This window comes from Lontra canadensis, unplaced genomic scaffold (assembly GCF_010015895.1).
Source record: "Lontra canadensis isolate GAN:19392208 unplaced genomic scaffold, GSC_riverotter_1.0 scaffold4, whole genome shotgun sequence".
NCBI classification, from domain to species: domain Eukaryota; kingdom Metazoa; phylum Chordata; class Mammalia; order Carnivora; family Mustelidae; genus Lontra; species Lontra canadensis.
The window spans coordinates 36,177,004-36,203,383 of NW_022630998.1; the positions used below are offsets into that span (position 1 = coordinate 36,177,004).

Genomic DNA, 26,380 nt, shown 5'->3' on the forward strand with positions numbered 1-26,380 from the left:
TTCACTGAAGTATGACCAAGTGCTCCATGAAACAAAAGGTTTACAGCCAAGTTACTTTGGAAATGTTGTATTAATTGTCCCAATTTTGCATAGGAAAGGCTGTGAGAAGTCCTCTGGCAAAGACTTTAATACTTCCACAGGATCCAGCTTGGGAAACAGTGCTGTCAAGACTACAGACTGGTAAAGAGGTGTGGGAGCACAGGCATCCATGGTGAAAAGATAGGATCGCTCAGGGCTCTCAGATGGCTCAGTCGGTTAAGCAGCTGCCTTCAGCTCAGGTCATGATCCCTGGAATCGAGTTCCGCATTGGGTTCCCTGCTCAGCAGGGAGTCTGCTTCTTTCTCTCCCTTTGTTCCCGCTCCCACCTTGTGCTTGTTTGCATGCTCATTCTCTCTCTCACAAATAAAAAATCTTAAAAAAAAAAAAAAAAGACAGAATCAAGCAAATGATACTTTGTGTCCCATGAAAGATTCCAAGAAGGCTCAGTCCACATAAACAGGCTAACTCTCCAGAAATGTCACTGCTATCCAAATATCTGACAGGATGCCATGTAACATATATGCAGCATTTTTACCATCTTTCTTCTGCTTAAGATACAAAGAGATAACTCATCATTCATAGAATCTCAGCATCCTAGAAGGCCAGAGGTGATAAGATCGTTGGGAAACCTCTGGCACAATCTTTGGATTCCACAGTTGGGTCTGGACAAAACTAATCTGTGGCCTGACGATGAAGAAACCCTGGGCTCTGAATCCCAGACCAAAGGCCCTAATGAATAAGTACCTGCCTTTCATGTGCTCCATGCAACAGGTATGTACTGTGGATGCTAAAAACTTACTAAGTCACTATATGAGAATAAAAACAATAAAAAATGTATGGCCTTTTCCTTGGAAGCAGTCATTAAATATTTCAGGTAAAAAAGACAGAATGTATTACCAGAGCTAAAGGGTCAGTAGGGTCTCAAAAATATCATTATCTGATGGTGTCACTTCCATCACCATGCCAATGACGTTTTCTTATATCTTCAGTGTTGCTATAATCTTACTAACCTACAGGCTTGTAGGGCTTATTACTCTGAAAAGAGTTTTCTCCCCCTTCTAAATCAAATTACCCAAGAGTATCCATCTAGAATGTAAAGAGCTTCAGTAAAATGATCAATGATATGACACTGTAGTCTATAGCTAACAGAGCTGAGTCACAGGTTTGATTTAAAACTGGAGGACCAGGTGATAAGATCCCACCATTTTCTTGTTTCTGTCCTGCATTTTACATAGCCTTTAAAATGGCATTGCACACATACTTGACTTAACTTTACAAAGCAAGCCAGTCAATTTGCCAAACAACCTTACATGTCTACTCTTTTTTAAAAACAACTTGAGAGGTAATTTACATACTATCCGATTCTTCTATTTAAAATATAAAGTTCAATGGTTTTTAGTACATTCATAGACTCATGCAACCATCACCACAGTCAACTTTAGAACATATCTTTATCTAAAAAAAAAAAACAAAAAAACTTATAGTCTTTAGCTATTGCCTTCCTCCTCTTTATCCCTAAACAACAAATGATTTACCTTCTGTACCTGTAAATTTGCCTATGCTGGACATTTCATATAAACAGAATGGTTTAATATGTGGTCTTTTTGACTGGTTTATTTCATTTAGCATAATATTTTCAAGGTTCATTTAGATTGTAGCTTTCATTCCTTTTCATGGTCACATAATATTCCATCATAGGCATACACCGAATTTTATTTATTCATTCATCAGTTTATAGACATCTAAGTTGTTTCCACCTTTTATAATCAATAACATTACTAGAAACATTCATGTAAAGCTTTTGTATAGACTTTGGTTTTCATTCCTCTTGAGTATATAGCTTAAAAGAAGAATTGTTAGATCATATGATAACTTTATTAACCATGTGAGGAACTGCCATACTTTTTACCAAAAAGTGCCTGCATTTAAATCCCCCATAGTACTGAGGGCTTCAATTTCTCCAAATCATTGTCAACACTTATTATCTGACTTTTTGTTTCTAGCCAATCTAGTGGGGTGGAATGGTATCTCATCTTGTTCTGATTTGCATTTCCTTATAACTAATTAAGTTGAGCATCTTTTCATGCGCTCATTGGCCATTTGGAAATCTTCTTTGGAGGAATGTCTATGCAAGTCCTTTGCCCATTTTTTTAACTGGGTTATCTTCTCACTATTGAGTTGTAAGAGTTCTTTATATATTGTGGACACAAGTCCTTTATCAGATATATGATTTAAAATATTTTCTCCCATTTTATGGGTTGTCCTTTCACTTTCATGATGTTGTGCTTGGAAGTATAACTTTTTAATTTTGATAGTCTAATTTGTTTATTTTTTCTTTTGTTGCCTGTGCTTTGGTGTCATGTCTAAGAATCCTTTGTCAAAACAAAGGTCATGAAGGTTTCATTTTCTTCTTCTTTTTTTTTTAAGATTTTATTTATTTACTTAACAGACAGAGATCACAAGTAGGCAGAGAGGCAGGCAGAGAGAGAGGAGGAAGCAGGCTCCCTTCTGAGCAGAGAGCCTGATGCAGGGCTCGATCCCAGGACTCTGGGATCATGACCTGAGCCAAAGGCAGAGGCTTTAACCCACTGAGCCACCCAGGCGCCCCTCATTTTCTTCTAAGTGTTGTATACTTACACCTCTGTCATTAAGTCTTTGATCCATTTTGTATTAATCTTTGCATTTGGCATGGAGTAAGGATTCTATTTCATTCTATTGCATGCAGTTATCCAGTTGTCCCAGGACCATTTGTTGAAAAGACAATTCTTCCTCATCGGATGGTCTTGAACACTTGTTGAAAGTCAGTTAATATTAGATACAGGTTTATTTTTGGACTCTTAATTCTATTTCACTGACACATGTGTCTAAGTCTTGTGTCACTACCACACAGTTTTGATCACTGATGCTTTGTAGTAAGTCTTGACATTATAAATGCTCCTAGATTTTAAATAACAGTTCATTAATTAATTTGTTGTCCTTTTTGAGATTGTTTGGCTATTCTGTATCCCTGGAAGTTCCATATGAATTTTAGAATTGGTATGTAATTTCTATAGGGAAGCTAGCTGGATTGTTTTGTTGTTGAATTTGTAGAATAGATTTAGGAATATTGCCATTAATAATAGTGTCTTCTAATCCATGAACATGGGCTATCTTTCCATATTGGGGGGTCTTCATTTTTTTCAGCATTTTTTTTTTAGACTTAGTGTATAAGTTTTACATTCGTTTGATTTATTCCTAAGTATTTTACTCCTTTTGGCAAAATTATATACATGGAATTGCTTTCTTAATTATCATTTCACATTATTCATAGCTAGCATTGAGAAATAAAACTGATTTTAGCATATGAAGTTTATATCCTGCAACCTTGCTATTATGGGTTGAATTGTGACCCCTATCCCCCTAAAATATATACATATATATATATATATATATATATATATATATATATGAAAGGATAAGCTGAAGTCCCTTAATACCTCAGAATGTGACGTTCTTTAGAAATAGGGGCACTGCAGATGTAATAGGTTAATATGACATCATTCTGGAGAAGGACAGACCCTCAATCCCATTTGACAGTCTCATTATAAGAAAAGGAGAGAGACACACAGGACAAAGATGGCCATGAGACGATGAAAGTAGAGATCAGAATGATGCATTTACAAACTAAGAAATACCAAAGATTGCCAACAAACACAAGCTAGCAGAAGCAAGGAAGGATGCCACTCAGTCTCAGAGGGGCTACCAACACCCTGATTTTGGACTTTTAGCTTCCACAACCATGGGAAAATATACTTCTATTGTTTGAAGCTACCCACAATGTGGTACTTTGTCAGAACAGCTCTTAAAAACTAATATATTTACTAAGTTTGCTTATTAGTTTTAATAGTTTTTTAATGACATCCTAAGATTTTCTATATACAAGATTGTATCATCTGCAAACAGTTTTACTTCTTCTTTCCAATATGGATGCCTTTTGTTTCTTTCTCTAATTTAACCACCTTAGCTAGAAGCTTCAGTAAAAAAAGACGCCATAATGTAATAACTGTAAAAAGGTAATGTTGGGTTTGTTACTCTTATAACATGTTTAACAACGTCATAACAAGGTAGAGAAAGAAATAGAGCTATATAGGAGTAACATTTCTGTCTCACAGGAATTAAGTTAGTGTAAGCCTAAAGTTAATTCTAGGACAAATTACCAAAATTGACTCAAGAAGCAACAGATACCATGAATAGGTCTAAAAAACAAAAGACATTAAATTAATAATAATAATTTTTAAAAAAACAACACTCACAAAGAAAATCTCAGGCCCCGATGGCTTCACTGCTGAATTTTCACTACCAAATATTTAAAGAAGAGTTTTGTTTTGTTTCTGAAAAAAAGAACTTGTTTTGTAAAAAAAGTATTTATTTCTGTGAGTTTTGGAGTTATCATCTGGAGTTATTTTCTTAGCCTAGTACAGTTTTGCTCCATGTACATCTTTTGTGCTATTATCGGCAAGCATGTTGTATTTCTGTAAGTTACAAGCCCAACGTTATTTCATACGTGTGTGTGTGTGTGTATAAAGTGTATGTATTGTATATATTATATATATTGTATATATACACACAATTGCTTTTTAAATCAGTTTACAGAAGAAGGAAGAAGATACATTCATTCATATTACTATCTCTTATAATTTTACAATGCTCTTTGTTTTTTTCATGTGGATTCAAATTACTGGGTGAGGTCACTTGCTTTTAGCCTGATGAACTCCCTTTTGTATTTCTTGTAAAACAAACCTGTTATCCATAAATCCTCCCTGTGTTTTGTTTATCCAGGACTATCATTTTGCTTTCATTTCTGAAAGATACCTTTGCTGGATATAAGATTTTTGGTTAACAGGTTTAGTTTTTTGTTTGTTTGTTTTTTGTTTTTCCTTTCTGCTCTTTGAATATGCTATTCCAGTATCTCTGGCCTCCACTGTTTCTGATATAAAGTCAACAGTTAATATGGATCTTGTTTTATTATCAAGTCTGATCATCTCTGACTTTTGATTGGATTGTTTAATTCATAAATATTTAATACCATTTATACACAGTTGAATTTACATCTGCTCTTTTATTTTTTTGTTTTCTAGGTATCACGTCTCTCCCCGTTGCTTTCTTTTTTCACTCAGCTAATGTATTCTAATATAGAAATTATATTTCTTTGATGATTTCTCACTATATTTTTTAAAAAGATTTTATTTATTTATTTCAGACAGAGAGAGAGGGAGAGAGCACAAGAGGGGGACAGGGGCAGAGAGAGAAGCAGGCTCTTGGCTGAGCAGGGAGCCCAACGTGGGGCTTGATCCCAGGACCCTGGGCTCATGATCTGAGCCAAAGGCAGACGCTTAACCAACTGAGCCACCCAGGCACCCCTCTCACTGCATTTAAAAACTATTCCCTTAGTGACTTCTCCCTTATGAGTGGTAAGTTGTTTTATTCTTGCTGCTTTCAAGATTTTTTCAAATGTTTGCAGATCATACATCTAATAAAGGATTCATATCCAAAATATACAAAGAACTCTAACAACTCAATAGCAAAAAAAAAAAAAAAAAAAAAAAAAAAATTTAAATAAGCTGATTTTAAAAAGGCACGAAAGACTTGAAAAGACATTTATCCAAAAAGACATACAAATGGCCATACATATGTGAAATGGTGTTAAACATCACTAATTATGAGGGCAGTGCAAATTAAAACTACAAGAAATATTTGTTAGGATGGCTATTATCAAAAGTACAAAAGATAACAAATGTTGGTAAGGATGTAGAGAAAAGGGAAGCTTTATACACTGTTGGTGGGAATGTATTTGGTATAACCATTGTGGTAAACATAATGGAAGATTCTAAAACAAAACAAAACAAAACAAAAAAAAAACAACTACATATGATCTGGAATCCTACTTCTTGGTACATGCCAAGAACTGAAAACAGTATTTCTAAGAGACACCTGCATTCCCATGTTCACTGCAGCATTATTTACGAAGGTAAAGCCATGGAGTAATCTAAATGTCCATGACAGATGAATGGATTTTTAAAATGTGGTATATGTACATAAAATGAAATTTTATTCAGCCTTAAAAAAAGAATACAATCATGCCATTTGCCACAACATGAACTTGAAAGACATTGTATTAAGTAAAATAAGTCAGACACACAAAAAAATCAAATACTATCTGATCCCACTATTTCAGGAACCTAAAATAGAGAATAGAACGGTGAGAATCAGAGAGTAGGACAGTGGCTGCCAGCAGCTGTGGAGAGGGGAAAAGAGACGCATTAATCAAAGGATACACAGTTTCACTTACACAAGACGAGCAAATCCTAGAGATCTATAGTAAGGCACGGCACACACACTTAATATTGTACCACACACTTAAAAATGTGTTAAGGCAGAGGTTGATGATGACAGGGGATGCATTTATTAGTACTATTCTAGTACTAGGGACCTTAAAAAAAAAAAAAAAAAGATTTGAGAGAGAGAGGGCAAAGGGGGGGGGGGGGGGGGGGATGAGGGGAGGAAGAGGAAGAGGGAGAGAATCTCCACCAGACTCTCACTGAGCTCAGAGCCCACGACCCTGAGATCGTGACCTGAGCTGAAACCAAGAGTTGGACACTTAACCGAATGAGCCGCCCAGCAGCCCCCTCTAGTACTAAAGGCTTTTATACTTTGTCTCAAATCCTACCAGCTGCTCCCTAAGGTGACGTTTTAATCAAAAGTACAAAAGATAACAAAGCCTACAACTGGCTGTAGGCTATCAGAAACAAAGGATGAGAGGCTCTGGAAAAGTGATGATTGGCAGTTTTTAAAAAGTCTACAAGATAAAGATGCTATTTATTTTCTTTTTCCAGATTAGTTTGCTGAAGCTTAGAGAAACTTGCCCGAAGTCACACAATGTCCTTGGTCCATCCTGTGCTTCTCTGCTTCTTTCCTGTCTATCCTAATGGGAATATATAACTAGACATTTGAAGGTATAGGCCTGGAAATCATCAGAAAATGCCTGATGTTGCCTCTATTAAATCATTCCAGCCCCGCCCTCTCAAAGTATTAGCCATTCCTTCTTTTGAATCTCCCTGTTATGGCATCCGTAACACAGAGATGCCCTCATCTGCCATGTGTCTGTCTCCCTCTCCGGCCTATAAGCACCTGAGAGCAAGGACCATATCTTTACAACCCCAGGATCCAGTCTGGGACCTGGGCAGGGAACACACCGAGGAAGTAAGTGCTTGTTGGATGATTGCAAAAAGAAAAGCAATTCGAATCACAACACATACACAGAAAACAAAGCTCCAAGGGCTGAGTCTTGGGCAGACCCTCCAGGGAGCACAGAGAAGAAGGCAGAATGAGTACTGGGAAAAATGAGACACTCCAGAAGGAGCCAAAGGCAGATGCAATTTCAGAGAGGAGGGGGTGGTTAACATTTCATTAGGCTTGGCCTCCAGACTGAACTCATGTGATATGAGGAAGCTTAGGGAAGAGGCTGTTCCCAGGAACTCCTTTCAGGATCCAAGCTGGGGGAAGTGCTAGGGTCTATCTCAAACAGGAAGAGCTCAGGAGGCTGCATTGGGGTGTGTGTGTGTGTGTGTGTGTGTGTGTGTGTGTGTGTGTGTGTCAGAGGAGGCACCTTCCCCACACTGGGAAGAAGCTGGCCATCCCCTGGCTTTCCTCGTCTCTCCTGGCTTCCACAATGGGCCATCCGGGATGCACTTCTGTGTCATAGCTGTAAGAATTTATTTCTCCCAGAGGAGGGAAATTGCATCTCTGTGGGAACAACGTGTCACATTGTGACTGAGAAAATATGATCAGGGATCATACACACTATGTGATGTACCATAGGAGTCTGTAAGAGCTACCATCACACTACAAATGTAGTATGCTCAGGATAGGGAGAGGCAGGGGACAGGAGGCTTCTTTACTGATCCAGCAGAAATCCAGGGGGCAAAGCTGTACTGTGTAGTCATGAAAGACCCTCTCACTGAGGGTCACCCCCATAAGGGAGTGGTCACTGGGAGCTGTCTTTCCGCTGGGCAGTTCTCTACATTTATCATTCCTATTTGACTGCTTAAATGTGAACATTTCAACAAAGTTTATTTTATTGTTAAATCCAGAGGTACCGGTAACTGATACAGTTTTCAATTTGGAAAAATTAAAAAAATGAGATAGCAGCAGCTAACGCACTTCTCTCCTGGTCTTCCAATTTCTCTCCTCTATATATTCTGGATGTGATTATTGGCACCTAAGGACATAGGAGCACTAGATAATGGCTACCAATGTGCAATTTTCCTTTGCAGAAGAGGATTAATATTTTTTCAGCTGCTCCAATCTATGGTATAATTATGTTACTAGAAGCATTATCCAAAACAAATATACCACAGTACCTTAGAATCAATTTTTAAATGCTGATTTGTTTTCCTTCCCTTTAAAAATAGACATTAAAACTCAGTTTAGTGATTAATCTGACATCTGTCCTTTCCACCCTCTGGAAGAGTTTTCTTACTGCCACAGCCAATGTCATTTCCTCTGCCGGCCCCCTCCCCTCATCCCAAAGCACTCTTGGTTATACCCACCTCCTCCCCCTGAAATCCTGGCTGCTCTTGGCCTCCAGGCAGCTGAGACTTTTCCTACCATTTATTCATGACTTTTCTCTGGTCACCCCTAAGCATTCCCTGAAGATTTGTCACTAGCCCCGCCTCCTCCTCAGGCTCTCTCTTTCAGCAAGCATCCTCTCCTGTGGGCTCTGCATCTCTATTTAAAGATGTCTCCAGGGGCGCCTGGGTGGCTCAGCGGGTTAAAGCCTCTCCCTTTGGCTCAGGTCGTGATCCCAGGGTCCTGGGATTGAGCCCCACATTGGGCTCTCTGCTCAGGAAGGAGCCTGCTTCCTTTCCTCTCTTTCTGCCTGCCTCTCTGCCTACCTGTGATCTCTGACTGTCAAATAAATAAATAAAAACTTAAAAAAAAAAAGATGTCTCCAACACCCATCTCTAGGGTTGTTTTCCCTGCCAAGTCTCAGGACCCACTTCTAAATGCCCTCCTGGATCATTTCTCCTGAGTCTGGTTGGCACCTCAAACTCAGCAAAAAATCACTGGGCACCAGTGATCACTGGGCTAAGGGCAGTCTGTGACTGAGACATTCAATTCTTGCACCTATAATAACTAAATTCATCTTCCTACACACAGGCTCCCGGTACCTCCCCACCAACGCCAGAACTGTAGTTTATGTTTTATGCATTCCTGCCCAACACAACACCAGGGCATGAAACCTCAGTGCCTTCTGGTATGCTCCTCTCCCTTGCTCGCATAGCTAGTGGGCTGTGAGGGTCCAGATATTCACTGGGAAATCCCCTCTCCTCCAACAGCCTCTGTGCATCACCCACCATCAGGCCCTCCACACCTACTGTCTGGACCACTCAATGCAAATGATTCTTAGCTAATCCCACAGGCTCATCTCTGACCCATTCTAAACACAGCAGTCTCCCAAAGGAGCAGTCTCACCGCATCACTTCTCTGCTAATATCTCAAGCGCTCCCTACCCACACCTGAATAAACTCATCTAGTCTCCATAAACAGGTAGGTCCCCACCCACCCCTCTGTGTATGCTCCACTTCAACAAAATGGAACCACAATCTACTCAGAACACCTGATCCGTGGTTTTCCTGCCTTACTGCCTTTGCTCAGTCTGTTCCCTCTCCTGAAAACCCCCTTTGTCCACCCTTGGCTTTGCAAGTCCACATTGTGTCCGCAATGAAAAGCCTGGTCAAATACGATGGTCTCCTGAAACCTTTTTTAAAACCAAGCCTCCCTGAAACAGAATATCTCTCTCCATCCTCTGGTCCCCAGACCATTTTGATGGGAAGTGCCTTGTGCCCAAGCTTTGATCTGGCTGATCTCTGTATTTGCCACAAAACAGAGTGCAAGCGTCTTGCACCAAGTCAGTAAGAATTTGAGTAATGAACAGGTGGAGGACCCCTGCTGGTGTCTTTCTGTGTATGAACTGCTAAATTTTGAAAGGTTACATTCCACAATAGGCCAGGCATCTCTGGCCTATTAATGAGAAAAATGAGTAGCCAACCGCACGATCAGACAGAAAGCCCTGAGAAGCCAACCACTTCTCACACATATAATCGGCTTCCGCCTGAGTGTGTGTGTTAACAGCTGGGTTGAGTCCCACTGTGGGGCTTTCCTTTGTCCCTGGAAACAGTCTGATTAACCCTTACCAGTTTCCAATCAGTTTTTTTGACACAGCAGTACTTTTCATACTTCTGATTTCACTAGATTCTACAGAGACAATAAGCCCCACTCAGAAAAGTCATTTAATTTCATGTTACACAGGAGTTGGGAAAAATCTGAAGGATTCACATTATAATTTTATCACCATGGCTCTGGTACTGAGAAACTATTTCCACAAAGCAGAGTCACACTGCCCTGCACATCCGGGGACCATTCTGTGATGCGTGGCTGTAAATGCAGCTAGGAACTGTGATGTCACCCCTCCCCCGCAACTGTGTAGGAGAAAAACTGGGGTAAAGAAGTCAATAGCCATTTCGGTGGAGGAAAAAACAAATGGGCAACTCTCAACTGTCAATAAGAGAGAGATTTACTGTTTGGAAAGGAAACCTTTCCTCAAAAATAGTACATTAGGTTCCTTTGTAATGAATGTTGCTGTAATGAATGTTGCTGGTGAATTTACATTAACACACACCCCATTGTTTAAAATCATAGTATCACGTATAGCTTCACTATCAAAATGATGGGGATGGCGCTGCTGCTTGGCTGGGGGTCCAAGACTGCACTACTCACAGTGGGGTTCATAATCACCACCTTCAGCCTCACCTGTGATCCCAGCTCATCTTAGCGTGAGGAACCTGAGGCCCACCCCAGGTCTGCTATATCAAAACCTCCATCCTCAGGTGACATCTGCACATTGTGTCTGAGAAGCAGTGGTCTCTTATCACAGTATTTCTGAAACTTTCATTTGAATGAGAATCATTTGGGATGCTTATAAAACATACACACGTCCCCTAGCACCAACTCACAAAGTCTGCGACGGATGTGATAGTGATTAAATGAGATAGTAAATTTAATGACTGATGGGGTGTCTGACACACAGAGGGCAAAGAACAAACTCTAGTCCTTCTGCCTCCTGCTGTTATCACCACTACCAGTAAGGTGGCCAGATTTAGCATATAAAAACACATGCTGCCCAGTTAAACTTGAATTTCAGATAAACAAATAATATTTTAAGTGTATCCCGAATGTTGCATGAGACATACCTTTATAAAAATATTATTTGCTTGTTATTTATTTCAAATTCAAATTCACCTGGGCACCCTGTATTTTATCCAGCAACTCTATATCCTGATTTTGGAATATCTGGGAGAGGGGAGTGAGCAGCAGAAAAGAGGGGAAAAACAGATCAGGCCCAGGTTATGGAGAGCTTGGAATACCATACTCAGGAGTTTAAGGCACTCTATATACCAAACAGCAAACATTTGATCAAGGATGTGTTGTGACCCAAACCCTCCACCCCACTCCCCCAAGAATGATCTGAAGAACAATAGCAAATAGTACCAAAAGCCAAACTTCCCCTGTCCTTCCAATGCCTCTTCCACAGAACCTGAGCTTGGCTTCTGGACATCCTGCTTATCTGATACAAAGCCTCACTTATAAAGTCAAGCAATTACCCAATAATTCTCAGTTCCTTCTCATAATCTATTTACTCTTGTTTAACTGATAATTCTTAACAACCTTGGTTATCTAGTTTCCTAACCCATAGCACAGATACATCGGGGATAAGTTAGAGACAGTTAAAGTGGCAGCAGAGACAGGATGATAGAAAGGGGTGAAGAAAAACCAAAGTATTACATAAAGAACAAAAATCAATACCCTGAACCATATTTAAATGATAGAAGATAAATTTAGAAATAATATAAAACACTTCTGATTTTCATTGAAGAAATGGGCTTAAACAAGAAGAGCTTTGGTTTTTGAGGAGGTAAACTTCATTTACCTAAAAAAATTACCTCATTTCTCAAACAAGTTACATAGTGTAGTCACACATTTTAATCTAATGATTATCTTGACTCCAAGCTTACTGAAAAATTGCCTACAAAATATTCTAGGTTATATTACTTGTTCCCTTATGATTTTTAAGTAGCATAATCATCTATATCCAAATCCTTCCCTGCACTCTCAAGTATTCCCCAAGATACTCAAGAATTTAGCAGTCTAGAATATTCTTTTTTTTTTTTTAAGATTTTATTTATTTACTTTTTTGGCAGAATGAAAGAGAGGGAGAACATGAGAGGAGAGAGGGTCAGGGGGAGAAGCAGACTCCCTGCTGAGCAGGGATCCTGATGTGGGACTCGATCCCGGGACTCCAGGACCATGACCTGAGCTGAAGGCAGTTGCCCAACCAATTGAACGACCCAGGCACCCCTAGAATATTCTTATGTAAGAAGCCACTATGGCAAACTCCACGCCCAGAATCAGCCTGTAATTTGTCAGGAAGAAAGCTACCAGTAGAAGCAGGCTACTAAGAACTCAAGCCCCATCAAGACCCAGATTCCTGTGAAAAATGTAGGAAATGGCTGGAGAAGTTGCTCTGGGAAGCCATTTGTGTCCGTCCAGGACTCACTGCTAGGCTCAGCAGCGCCTCAAACACAGGAGACAGGTGAACTCCAGCCATCTCTGAAGATGGCTACAAGCACCCAACCACCTCCAAAACAACTTCCTTCAAATTGGGTTTGTTTTTTTTTTTCCCCTTTTCCTTTTGAATTGTGTTAAATTTACACAACACAAAATTTGCCATTTTAACCATTTTTAACTGTACAATTCAGCCGCATTAAGTATATTCACACTGCTGTGCAATCATCATCACCATTTTTCCCCAAAGTTTTTCATCACTCCAAGTAGAAACTCTAACTTTTGAGTAGTAACTCCTCAATTCCTCTCCCTTCCAGCCCCAGGTAATTCTAATCTACTTTCTGTCTGTGTGTATTTGCCTATTCTAGATAATTCCTATAACTGCAGTCATACAATCCTTTTTGTCTTTCTGTGTCTGGCTTATTTCCCTCAGGCATAAGGTTTTCAAAATTTTTTCATGTTGCAACCTGTATCAAAGCTGTATCTTTTTTCTTCTAAGCATTTCTTTTATGGTTTACTTTCTATTTGTTTTCTCTTGTTTGATTTTACATTTGGTTTCTGATTATTTAATGTCATCGTTCCTTCCAACTTTGAGCACTGCTAACCACCACACGGCTTCCTCCTGACCATCCATTTCCTACCTTAACTTGACAAGATGGAGATGCTGACTCCACCTCAAGGTGGTATCTTCCTTAGACTTTAGCTCATTGTTGTCAGGAAGCATTATCCCCAAGGGATAGTAGCCTTGTTTTTCACATTGTTGGAACACATTGTGCTTTCCTGCTCTACCTGAATCCCTAGGAGAAGGTGTGTGTGTGTGTGTATGTGTTAGAAATATCTTTGCCACACTGCCATGAATGAGCCTACAGAAGTAAACTATGGCAATCTATAAGAATATGGTCTCAGAGTTGGGGGAGGAAAGTCCTAGCCTAAGGTCACAGAGATAAACTGGATTCTTGACTCTGGAGGTAAAAACACACTCCCCACAAACTTCTCCCAAATATGCCCCAGCTCCTGCTCCCCACATCCTGACCATGGTACCACCTGTCGGAAGATTTGGTTTCACTTAGTCACTGGGAAAGGTAAAGAGACCCCATCCTAAAACCTTACCTGGTTTGGGGTCACAAACCTGGCCTCTCACCATCCGTTCTCTTCTTTCTGTAGGCACATTATGTGTATATTAAATAGGTTAACTGCAGATCTCTATGCTACACACCCTCAGCCTCTATGCAGAAAGGGGCTACATATTTTATTCTCACTTTGGTTCATGCAAATCCCTCCCAAGAACTAAGCTATTCTTGGTAATGATTTTATTTAAAACAACTTTTTCTCTTCTCTTTGAATGCTATAAATGCCTAAACTTAAATAACCAAAGACATCATGAATGTAATTTATTTTGTGTCTTGATCGTTGGTAATTCAAATGTTACAAACTCTTCCCCAAAGGCTGGCTGCTCTGCAGAACCACAGAAATCTTAGTCTACTAGAAGAATGCTGGGCTCCAACACTTACTTGAAAGCATCTTATTAACATCCTGTCTTAGGTAAAGCAACGCCCAACTTTTTCATCTTCTCTTCCTGACTTCACAAAGGGCCATACTGAATGTGAAGTATCCCCTTTCACTTCCCCTCTCAGAGCCTGATCCTACGCTATACTCATCAAAGGAGCTCTCCCAAGCACAAACCAAGGGTGCTGTGTGGATGCAATGTTCATCTTAGCAACTCCAAGGCAATTTGCCCTTCAGAAGTGCCAGGTGGCGTGACTCCATCCTGTTCTCCTTGAGCTCTACCCTGGGCATCAGGAAAGACCACACTCTTCTTCACGTCCCACCCCAACTTTCTCTGATGTTCCTTGGTTAACCTGATGGTACGGATGCATGTTGGCCACTCCACCAAGCCCCAGCCTGGCCTCAGTGCAGATTAGGAGGTCTTCTGTTTGACTGAAAACTCCCTCATCAGAGGCATAGCTAGCAGAGTCCGTTGTCCTAAAGCAGGGCCTTCTCTCTCTCTCTCTCTCTCTCTTTCTCTCTCTCTTTTTTAATGGTAATTATATTGATGTCATTTATTAAGGACATGGCGCAAAGTTACTAGAAGAGGCAGTGTGAACAAAAGATGGTGAGACAGGCAGATAAAGTGGACAGAGTATGAAGCCTGTAACATGCTTGATCCCCTACCGCCTAAGGGCACCCCATCCTGGCCTCTGTCCAGGGACCTTCCATCCCAGGCTGAGGGGCAGCCCTTCTTTCATATGCCATTTCTGCTAACTTTAGCGCTGGCTACCCTTCTTGCCCTTGAGATGCCAGACCCATAGGGAGTGTTAGCAGGAAACCCCAGCTATGATTAGGATCAGGGCAAATCTGAAAATTCCCCTCTGTACTGTCCTAGGGCTCTGAGCCTCAGGGTTTCTCTCATCACCACCCAGAGTCTCTGGAGCACCAGCCTGCCTCCAGAGGACGAGAAAAGGAGGCCTGTGCTCCCTACTTTTTTTCCAAAACAAAACTCAGCAATTTCTGGGCAACAAATACATGCATGCCGCTGGTTGGGAGAGGGATTGAAGCCCTCTGATGATGGCGTCCCTTCCAGATCTACTCTCTCCACTTCTGTAGTTCTGAGACATTCAAATGTAGTGCTGTTACAAACATAAAGTCCTCCATTTTCAACATTTCCAAAGTATTTTAAGTCAATGAGACTAGGCACATAATGTTCTAAGATAAAGCCCATACTGATTTGACTATGCTTAGCACCCAACAACTGTAACTGCTTGGGTGAATGTTTACTGAATTATATTTGCACCTCAGTTATGCTTTTCCTTTGATCTCTTCCTTCTTCTGAGTAATCTGAACCTGCCATAAGTTCTTGGAAGGGCAAGACCTTGGTTTCTTATCTTCCTCCTCCTTTTGAATCCCCTCAGGCTCCCCACTACCTGATGTAGAGCCCCAAATAATGGAGCCTCTTGGCACAGAAGGCTCCTCTATGTTAATTGGAAAAAGGTCCTCATCTAGGTGGATAAATGACAAAAAAGAATCTCCTTAGAGTAGAAGAATTAGCAAAAGTCACCTTTTCTTATAGGCAGGTGGAATCAGCCACAAGCCAGGGTGAATGGCTTGGTGAGGAGAAGGAAGGCTGGATTCCAGCACCTGCCAGGTGCCTTTGGGCAGGTTACAACTTGCACAACTGTACATAGCAGCCCCACAGTATAAGTTGGCTATGGAAAGTGCTTGCACTAGGATGTTAGGCATTTCTCAGCTGTCAGCTTCTCTGTTTCCAGGCTTTGTCTTGAGAGTGAAAAAATAAACTTGATGACAAAAATAAGCGATATTCCAACATGTGGACATATTTGCTCATTTAAGATTGCATTTGTTAATGTAGTAAAATACACTCGACAAAATTTATCATCTTTAGCATATAGATAACAGAGAGGTGTGAAAATAATTTAAAGATCATTATATTGTTTTTAAGCAAATTACTTATATAAAAAATTGGAAAAATTCATTGTGTCTTCATCATTCTATATTTGACAAGAGATCTCGATTTTGAAATCAAAGATAAGAACTATACCCAAAGACCTCTTTTATTTTTTCTCTCACAATCTTGAAAAGGCCAATAAGAATTTTCTAAGTTTAAAGTAAGTATATCAGTTTGCAAAGATGCAGGCTGGGAATACTTACTTCAGTAATTTATCAGATTTACTCTTCAAAATGAATGTAATCAAACCATTTCCTACTCTCCAAAGCATTCTGCAGGAAGCTTAGGTCCTATAAAAGCTCTTGCTATGTAAAAATATTGAAAGGTTAGATTTTCCATTAAAGGGGATGATTGCATTTTCATGTTTGGAATTCAAACCTACAAGCCTAATTATTTGTAGTTTTTAGGTGATTAACATTTCAGATTGCTCTATTTAAACCAACCTGCAATTAACAAATTCTCTAAACTGACAACAGATCAACAAGTTCTATAGAGACTTCAGGGAGAGTTCCACGCTGAATCAGGATACGTAAGGCCAGGACCACCAATGGAATCAGAATGCTCATTCAGGAGTGTTCTAGGACGTCAGGATGCAAGGACCAGTTTTCAGGTTCAAAGCCGTATTGTGGGAAAAGCTCCAATGAGCCTCCAGGTGACAGAAAGGCATTTACTATCACACTCTCACCATCCCAGAATGCTGCTTATTGGCAAGTTTCAGGAACGTGGCATGGAGCTTCTGTTCAATCCTATCCTGTGAAAGTGGATCACAGACTCTTGGGATGGAGGAATCTTCTCAGGCTACTTGGCCAACTCCACTAGGACATTAGAAACTTCACTTCTCTCAGAAGAATATGAATGACCAGAGGAAATAAGACCCAGGAATATAATGGCAACAAATTATTGAGTCTTCTTTTCCAATTTGGCAATAATGAATCCAAATAAGATTTTGTTAGTGTTGGTGGACAGGATGTTCTCTAGAAGCCAATAACTTTTTAATTCCAATTAGAATCACTGTGACAGCTTAGAGGCTAAACAGATCCAGAGGGCGCGCGCGCGCATACACGCACGTGTGCGTCCACACACACACACACACACACACACCCTGGACGCCAAACCTCCCTTCAGAAAGACGCCAAGGCAGATGTCAATGACAAAGGGATTAGGCAGGGTACACAGCTGCTGATCCTGAAATCTGCAGCCTACACTTTTAGGATACAAAGCCTTTCCTTTTAAAACTTAGAACACATTTACAGAAATAGAAAAAACACTCCTGAAATTAATATGAAATCACAAAAGACCTTGAATAGCCAAAGAAATCATGAGAAAGGAGAACAAAGAGGGAAGCATCACTATCCCTGATTTCAAGCTATACTATACAGTTATAGTCATCAAAACAGTGTAGTACTGACATAAAAACAAACAAATAGACCAGTGGGGCAGAATCAAAATAAACTCAAGCACATATGGTTAACTAATATTTGACAAGGGAGCAAAGAATACTCAATGGAGAAAAGACAGTCTCTTCAATAAACAGTGCTGGGATAATTGGATATTTATAGGTAAAAGAATAAAACTGGTCCCATAACTTACAGCACTCACAAAAATTAACTCAAAATGGATTAAAGATTTAAGTAAGACCTGAAACCATGAAACTCTAGAAGAACATATATGAATAAGCCTCCTTGACATGGGTCTTGATAATGATTTTTGGATATGACACAGTTTTTTTGATGTGACAAGCAACAAAATAAAAAATAAACAATTGTGACTAAATCAAAGTACAAAGCTTTTGCAGACCAAACAAGCCATCAACAAAGTACAAAGAATACCTATGAACCAGGAAAACAATATCAGTAAATCATATATCTGATAAGGGGTTAATATTCAAAATATTTAAGAATTCCTACAACTCAACATTAAAAACCAAATAACCCGATTTAAAAATGAGCAAAGGACCTGAATAGACATTTCTCCAAAAAAGAGATAAGAAAAACCAACAAGCATACGAAAAGATACTCAACATCAGTGATCATTATGGAAATGCAAATTAAAGCCACAATATTACCTCACCCCTGTCAGAATGGCCGACACCAATAGAATTAGAGATAAAAAGTGCTAGCATGCACAGAGAGAAAGGGAAACTTTGTGCACTGTTGGTGGCACTGTAAATGGGTACAGCCACTGAGGAAAATAGTATGGAGGATTCTCTTAAAATTAAAAATAGAACTACCCTATGATCCAGCAATTCCACTTCTGGGAATATATCCACAGGAAACAAAAATTCTAATTAAAAAGATACCTGCACTCCCATGTACATAGCAGCATTATCTGCAATGAACAAGACATGGAAACAACCTGTCTGTTGATGGGTGCATGGATAAAGAAGTTATGGTGCAGGGACGCCTGGATGGCTCAGTGGGTTAAAGCCTCTGCCTTTAGCTCGGGTCATGATCCCAGGGTCCTGAGATCAAGCCCGGCATCGGCTCTCTGCTCAGTGGGGAGCCTTATTCCCCCCCCCACCCCCCACGCCTGCCTCTCTGCTTACTTGTGATCTCTGTCAAATAAATAAATAAAATCTTAAAAAAAAAAAAGAACTTATGGTGCATGGCACACACACACACACACACACACACACACACAAGCACACACCATACTGGACTATTATTCAGACATTAAAAAAAAAAAAAAAAACCCACAAGGAAATCCAACCATTTGCAACAACATGTTGGGACCTTGAAGGTATTATGCTAAGTGAAACAAGCCAGATGAAGAAAGAAAAACACTATATTAGCTCACTTATATGTGGAATGTAGAACAACAATAACAACAACAAAAAATACCCAAAAACCTAAAAAAAAAAAAAGAAAGAAAGAAAGAAAGAAAATCACAGAAAAAGAGATCAGACCTGTGGTTACCAGAGGCCGAGGGGGAGGGGAAGGAGTAGGGAGAAATGGAGGAAGGTAGTCAAATGATGCAAACCTCCAACTATAAGATAAGTAAGTACTAGATGTAATGTACTAAATGATGATTCTAGCTAACACTGGTGTATGATTTACAGGTGATGCCTGAGCAACACATGGGGAACTATGTGGATTCAAGCTATGTGGGTTATACACAGATTTTTTTTTTTGATAGCTACAGTACAGTATAGTAAATGTATTTTCTCTTTGTTATGATTTTCTTGTCTCTAGCTTACTTTATTATAAGAATATAGTATATAATACATGTAACATACAAAGTATGTGTTAATAGACTATTATGTTACCAGTAAGGCTTCCCATCAACAGAAGGCTATCAGTAGTTAAGTTTGGGGGGAGTGAAAAGTTACAAGGGGAGTTTTGACTGTGCAAAGGGTCGGCACCTCTAACCCCCACTTTATTCAAGAGTCAGCTACCTAAGAAAGTTGCTAAGAGGGTTCTTATTCCTAAGAGTCCCCATGATGAGGAAATGACTTTTTGCCTTTTTCCCCCCTCTCTTTTGTTTTTATTGTATCTATAAGATGGACATTAGCTAAACCTAGTGGTCATCGTTTTACAATATATGTAAATCAAACCATCATGCTGTACTCCTTAAAATTATACAATGATGTATGCCAGTTACTTTTCAATAAAACTGTGAAAAACATATAGAGTATACCCAGATGCTAAAAGATCAAAGCTTGGACTAAAGCTAAGACTGCATCTTGTTATTAGCTTGGATATACTGGTCTACCTGACAGCACTGGGAATGATCAGTTTGGATATACTGGTCTACCTGACAGCACTGGGAATGCTTGATACACACTGAACGAAAGGACTGATTCAATGAACAGTGAGCCAGCTTTTGTAATCTGTCTGCAGTTTAGTGGCAATCAGTAGTCAAGGGGCCTAAAACAAAATGTATCTCAGAAACTTGAAGCTTGTTTTGTTTTTTAAATACAGTCAGCTAAATATAAAGGAGTTAGAAATCTCAAAAGAATGTATCTTCCTTTGTTAATACCTAAAAGAATAAAGAAACCTATGTAGGGATGGAGAAAGAGAAACTAGGGGTAGTTCAGGTCATCTCCATCCAGCTCAGCCTTCAAGGAAATCACCCTTTTTAGAAGTGGCAAACAAAATGAAAAAGAAAGAGAGAGAGAGAAATACTGTATGTTACAAGGAATTCCACCACTTAGGTTTAGAAACTATAGAAAGAAAGGTTAAAAAACATGCTTCAGGCCTGTTAGAAATTTGTTTTTGTTTGTTTGTTTGTTTGTTTTTACCATTGTATTCCTTGAATCTAAAATCATGCCTGTCACTTGGTAAACACTCAATACATTTTTGTTGAATGAACATTATAGTTATCAAGAGAAGATATACAAATGCCAATAGTGTGACTTGATACAGTCAATAGCCAAGTATTGACTAAAAGGAAAATCACCCCTCCACTTCTAGTCAAAAATATATCTTAAATTCACAAAAATCTATATTTATTCTAGAATTATTTACAAATCTTTTTTTAAACTTCCAAGAGTTCCAAAATGAAAAAAATGTCAAGTAAAATTGCATTCATATATATATGAATATATGAATATATATATATTCTGAATATATATATATATATATTCTCAATGCTTTGATGTTCATGGTCTACCTCCATTTCTGCCCAATATGCCAACTGAACAGCCAATATTGTGCATGTTCTAAAAGAAAACTAGTATTACCCTAGGATATTTCTCCAGGAAACCCAGGGGACCAAGTAGGCTTCCTAGGTGCCAGCTACTTCTATCCTGTCCTACTCTGGACCTCGGTCCTACATGTTCCCAAACTGGACATATCAGCACATCCTGAACAGATCCATCTTCAGAAACAGACTCCCGGTAGTCAACCTCACCAAGACAGATGGAAAAAAGCCAGAATGGACATTTGGTTAATTAAAACAAAAAAGCCCAAAATTGCTGAAAAGACTGGCATCCTTTGGCAAGCACATTCCTAATGGGAAAACTCTAAAGAAAGCTGAATTTGAAATCTTAAAGTGCTATGGAGCATGGAATTAGAACAAAATGTCTTTGCTACAGGAGTCATGCCGTTACAGACTCCAGGGTAATGTGGTCTTCCTTATAATAGGGATACATGTGGTCCCAAAAACACATAGGTTAAAATTTTTAGATTGGAGAATACCAACCCCTGGTAGCATTTAGAAGGGCGCTGCCAACATGTACATCTATGACTTTCCCTCTTGTTGGTCCTTCCCGACTAACGAAGTCCCATTCAAAACAACACATTCTTCCTTTGGATATATCAGTATCTTCAATGAGGTCTCAACGTGTTAATGGTCTCACAGACTGTCATCTCAAATAGTTGTTGAGATTCTAATATGTACCAGGAACTGATCTGGATAGGGGGGAAATAGTACTTAACAACACAGACAAAAGCCCCTGGTCCCATGGGGCTTACATTCCCTCTATTTTAACTTCTACTATTCTGCCTCTTTAAGATGACTTTGTACTATGGGCTGATTTCACATGTTAATTCTAAGAGAAAATCTTATTTCTCATTTGTGACTGTTACCATTATGTACTGTCTATAAATTCAAAAAGACATAAAACAAAAAACAAAACCAGACAATATCCTCTATTAGGGTTTTGGAAAAGGGCAAGAAAGGTCTAATACCAACAGGTGATTACACTGTTGGAGTCCACAAACAAAAAGTGAATTTTAGATCAACCCTTGAGATACCAGAGTGGTATATTTCTGCTAGTAATTGAGAATATTATCTTCTCTTAGGAGTAAACCCAATGAAGGGGACTTCAAATGAAAATATTAGAGAACTGGAAAGAAACACAGGATGAGTTGTGGGAAGTGTGTTCCACAGTCTGCCTTCCCCAGTACACAGCCCTGGACTAGGCAAGTCGCCCACATGCCCAGAGCTCCTCCCCTCACTTTTAAGATGACAGGGTCTGCCTAAATCCCTAAGGCACCAGCCACTGGGAAATACCATGATCTCCATCCATATTAGGAACCAATCCTTACTCATCAGAGTGGCAGCTGAAGTCACTGACCGTCCAGATAAGACGTTTAAAATTTTGTGCCGTTCTTTAGCTGTTGAACCTGTTATTCACCTACCCTTGCTCACTTTGTGGGTCTCAAGAGCCATTTGCATAGCCAAGAACTTCACTGCCTGAACTGAGAGACCCCTTGCAACCTTTCCTGTACCACATTGCAGCACTCAAGAGTTACAGGTCTCTTCCTTTTCCCAGCAACTTCCAGGCCTCCCCACTCTCTCCTGGCTGCTCCTCTTACTTTGGCTTCTCTTTCTCAGTCCACCACCAGCCCTGTAAACTGTGTTCTGCAGGATGTCACCAGCCCTCTGGTGAAGGTCACTGGCAGTGTCATCTTAAATGAGATGGCTCACCAGCCAACTATGCTTCAGCCCAAATGGAGAGTAGCCCACAGGCTCTTTGGACACCCCCAAGGATCTCAGAGAGAAGTCTAAAACCAATTCTTCATCCTTCTTCCTCATGTTAAGACCTATACTCTGCATTATTTAGATGAGTCGCCTTCTTTCCATCAACTGTCCACTTGTTACACTGTCCGAATTAATCAAGGACCAATCCTTGCTGACTCCACCCTCTGGAATAGCCTTGAAACCCTTGCCTTTTCCTCACCACGTTGGTGAGGTCCTAACCCCTTCTGTGGCCTCTCAGCCTCAAGTCTCCTTATTTACATGTCTCTCCCAGCTGTTGATACTCGCCTCTTTGTACTGCCAACCTGTAGGCATTTGTGAGTTCTCTGTACTAGACTGTACTTCTTTGACATAGAAGCCTCGTCATTACTTGTCCTATTATCCCCTGTGATATGACACTGTGCTGTGCACATAATTGCTCAATAAATAGACTTTGGCAATGAAGCATGGACTGCACTTATCCCCTCTAAGAGTAACTTGTTAGATAATTAAATATTACTCTAATTAACAATGTTATACATACACACAGACCACACACATAGACACATGCACACACAAGACGCTCTTAACTCCCTTTAAGTCAATCTTCTAGCAAACACCAAGAGATGACTGATCTCCCAAATAACTGAGACATAAATTGGTTCCTATTTTTCATTTCTCACTTTCCTCCAGGAAATGACAGAACGCTCAGTAGCAAATGAGAAATTATTTTGCAAATCTATACACCTCAAACACCACTAAACATGGGCCATGCATCTTTCTTGTATTTTGATCCCACTGCTGTGACTTGGTGTGATAATTATATTACAAAGCTATTATTCGATGAAATGAAAACGGCAAAACAATTTCAATGCCTGCCCCCAAAAAACTCTGTTAGAATGCAATTATAAGTGAAATTACAATGGCAAAATAATTGAAATGCAAGTCTGGGAGGCACTGTTACAAAACCATTAAAATGCTTCTGCTGAGGACTCGCTACATTGAGTGAAACCATACACTCCCAGGGACACATTTTTAACTCACTAAAACAGCCAACATTCATGAGAAGATGAAAATATCTGTGCTGTGGTTGTTCCATGGCATTCTCTGCACTTCTGGGTGCCACCTGGGGGTGTGTAACATCATTGGGGTTTGCAGGTTTCTGGGATAGACTGGTCAGGGCACCATGGGCGATACTGTGCTTCCTTCCCACACCAAGCTTAGTTTAGATATTCCTGGAACATTTCCAATATAAAAGCTAGGATCACAATGTGAAAAGATGTTTGTGGTAAAATTTAGCTTTCAATTATTAAATATATGTGTGCATGTATTTCTAAGGCTCTAGCTTTCTAATATGTTCTGTTGATGTATTCCTTTTGCAAAATCTTGATAAAAGGTTTTGATGTCCAGGCTTACAGTAGATCTATCTGCCCACCAAAGAAAAAACCAAAGACAAAATGTGGAGCACTAGATACACGAGGGATACACTGAAAGGATCAATTTGACAAATGACTAAGGACCCTCCTCCGAATTATGTTCTGCGTTTTGATGGCTGAACACATAGATGAGTCTACCAGGAAAAACATGCAAAATATGCCCCATTCCCCCACACCCCCTCTCCCTCACAGTCTGCTTCCACAGATCTATCTCGCTCAGTTAAGTGACTAAAAAAATAGATGTTAGAAGGAAGTGATATAAAGAAACAGCTGTTAAAGGAATAGATGTAAATCCTTTTCTCATTCATGATTATCTCTCTCACAACGTCACAGAGCAGGTTAGAAAATGGCATTCTGGGGCACCCGGGTGGCTCAGTTTGTTAAGAGTCCAACTCTTGATTTTAGCTCAGGTCGTGATCAGGGTGGCGAGATCAAGCAAAGGAATAAGTGGGAACGTTAACTAAGGCTTTGTAACAAGGTAAACCTTGTAGCTTAATTTTGTTTAATTAAATCAATTAATTAATTTACTTATTTATTTTAGTGAGAGAGTGTGTGTGCAAAGCATGTGCAGAGGGAGGTCAAAGGAATCCCAAGCAGACACCACTACCGCCACAGAGCCTGACATGAGATTGTGACCTAAGCCAAAATCAGGTGTCAGACACTTAACCAACTGGGCCACCCAGCTGCCCCGTGGTAACTTTAAAGCAAAAATCAAATCTGCTATCTAGATATTTTATAGAGAGGTCATATTTTTATACATATAATTTAGATATTAATATGATTTGAAAGAGATTTTTTAAATCATATGAGGAAGTCTTCCCAGTTTAGGCACACAGGAATGAACTTCGAAAAAGATAGAAAAAGTCATCTAGAGAAAATTCTATGACTAAGACTAAGTGAAAAAATAAACAAGCAAACATACACATAGATTATAGAAAAAAAAATTAGCAGGATCCCCACAGTATTTAAATTGTAGTACTTTACATAAAATTTGAAATGTAAAATCACGTTTGTCAGAATTTTCTAGAATTAATCTCTATATTTAGGAAACTATTCAAACAGGTTTTCACATAATAGCTTTATTAACTTCCCAGGGCATATCTCTGGAAGTTAATAAAGGAGACACCAATAAAACATTTGTAATATGGTAAGTTAAAATCTATTGTTCTAACTTTAAAGTGCATAAAGATATGAGTTGGACAGACTGGGCAATCCTTAGAAATACTGAGGAAGGCACTAGTTAGAAGGGGTGGGGCTTGAATATTTTATTTGTACTAAAAAAAAAAAAATTTTTTTTTCCCTAGTAGCTTGGGGACATTATGGTTACATATATCGTTACATATATACATGTTTTTATATATGTATAAATTGAATGCAAGTACATTTTAGTAAACCTTGTTGTTCTTAAAAAAAAAAAAGATATGAGTTGGATTGATGGATGGACAGACGGTAAAGAAAATGTGGTATTAAATGTAAACTCTAGGATCTGGGTGGTGGATATATATGGGCATCCTTGTAAAATATTTTTAATTCTTCTGTATGTCTAAAATTTTTCATAAGAAAATGTTGGGGGAAAACGCACTGCTCTAGAGGGAAAGTATTTATTCTATCTATTAACTGTGCTCAATAAATAATCCAGGTTCAGAATTTGTCTCATTGACATGGTACACTCACCTAGCCATCCGGATCCTGAATTCGGAATGCACAAGTCTGTCTCAGCACTGGGCAACACGAAGCCAACAACAAACACCTCCACACCATCCGCCATAAGGGCCATGCCCAGGACAAAGAATAGGGCCCACTGGAAACGACCGTGACCACACTCTTGGATTATCAGCTCATACTGCTGGGCTAGTTCTTCCTCATCAGCTTTCCTCTCTGACTCCAGCTCCTGCCGGTCCTTGTGCACATCCCCCTTGGGCTGCCCCACGGACACAATGCTGTCCTTCCCTTGGTTCATACTGGGGATGCCCTGATACTCTCCTTCATAGATTTCATCATCTTCATCATGACCCTCGGTAGCTTCACTGGAGCCTTCATCATCATTGGCCTCCCCATCATAGGTCTCTCCAGGCGGGTAATAGTCTTCGTCCTCCTCATCTTGGAACCGACTATAGGACCTCTGTGTGTATTCATCCTGGGCCCGGTCCACTGCCTGATTAACCTTCTTTACTGTTTGTTTCTTCACCTCCCGGGCAATGTCCTTGGCACCCTTCATCAGTGAAGTCCTATCCTTGTAAGAGTCTTCCATCTTATCTCAACCGATGGCAACCGAGAAGATGGGAATTTTTCAGATTCTGATCAGTGGTTCGGCCCTGACTGCATCATCCACACTGGGGTCTAAACAGAACTGCAAAAGAAGAAAAACCACATGAAA

General features: G+C 39.7%; 1 protein-coding gene across 2 annotated transcripts in view; it reads right to left on the reverse strand.

Moving 5' to 3' along the window:
* Positions 1-26,380, reverse strand: part of SV2C (synaptic vesicle glycoprotein 2C) — a 210,029-nt gene that overhangs the window by 136,663 nt on the left and 46,986 nt on the right. The window contains exon 1 of one of the 2 annotated variants that reach the window (XM_032848182.1): positions 25,678-26,254. In XM_032848182.1, coding sequence (XP_032704073.1) covers positions 25,678-26,254 — 577 coding nt within the window. Of the gene's footprint in view, positions 1-25,677; positions 26,354-26,380 lie in introns of those variants that run through there. The other variant, XM_032848172.1, reaches the window with a different exon arrangement.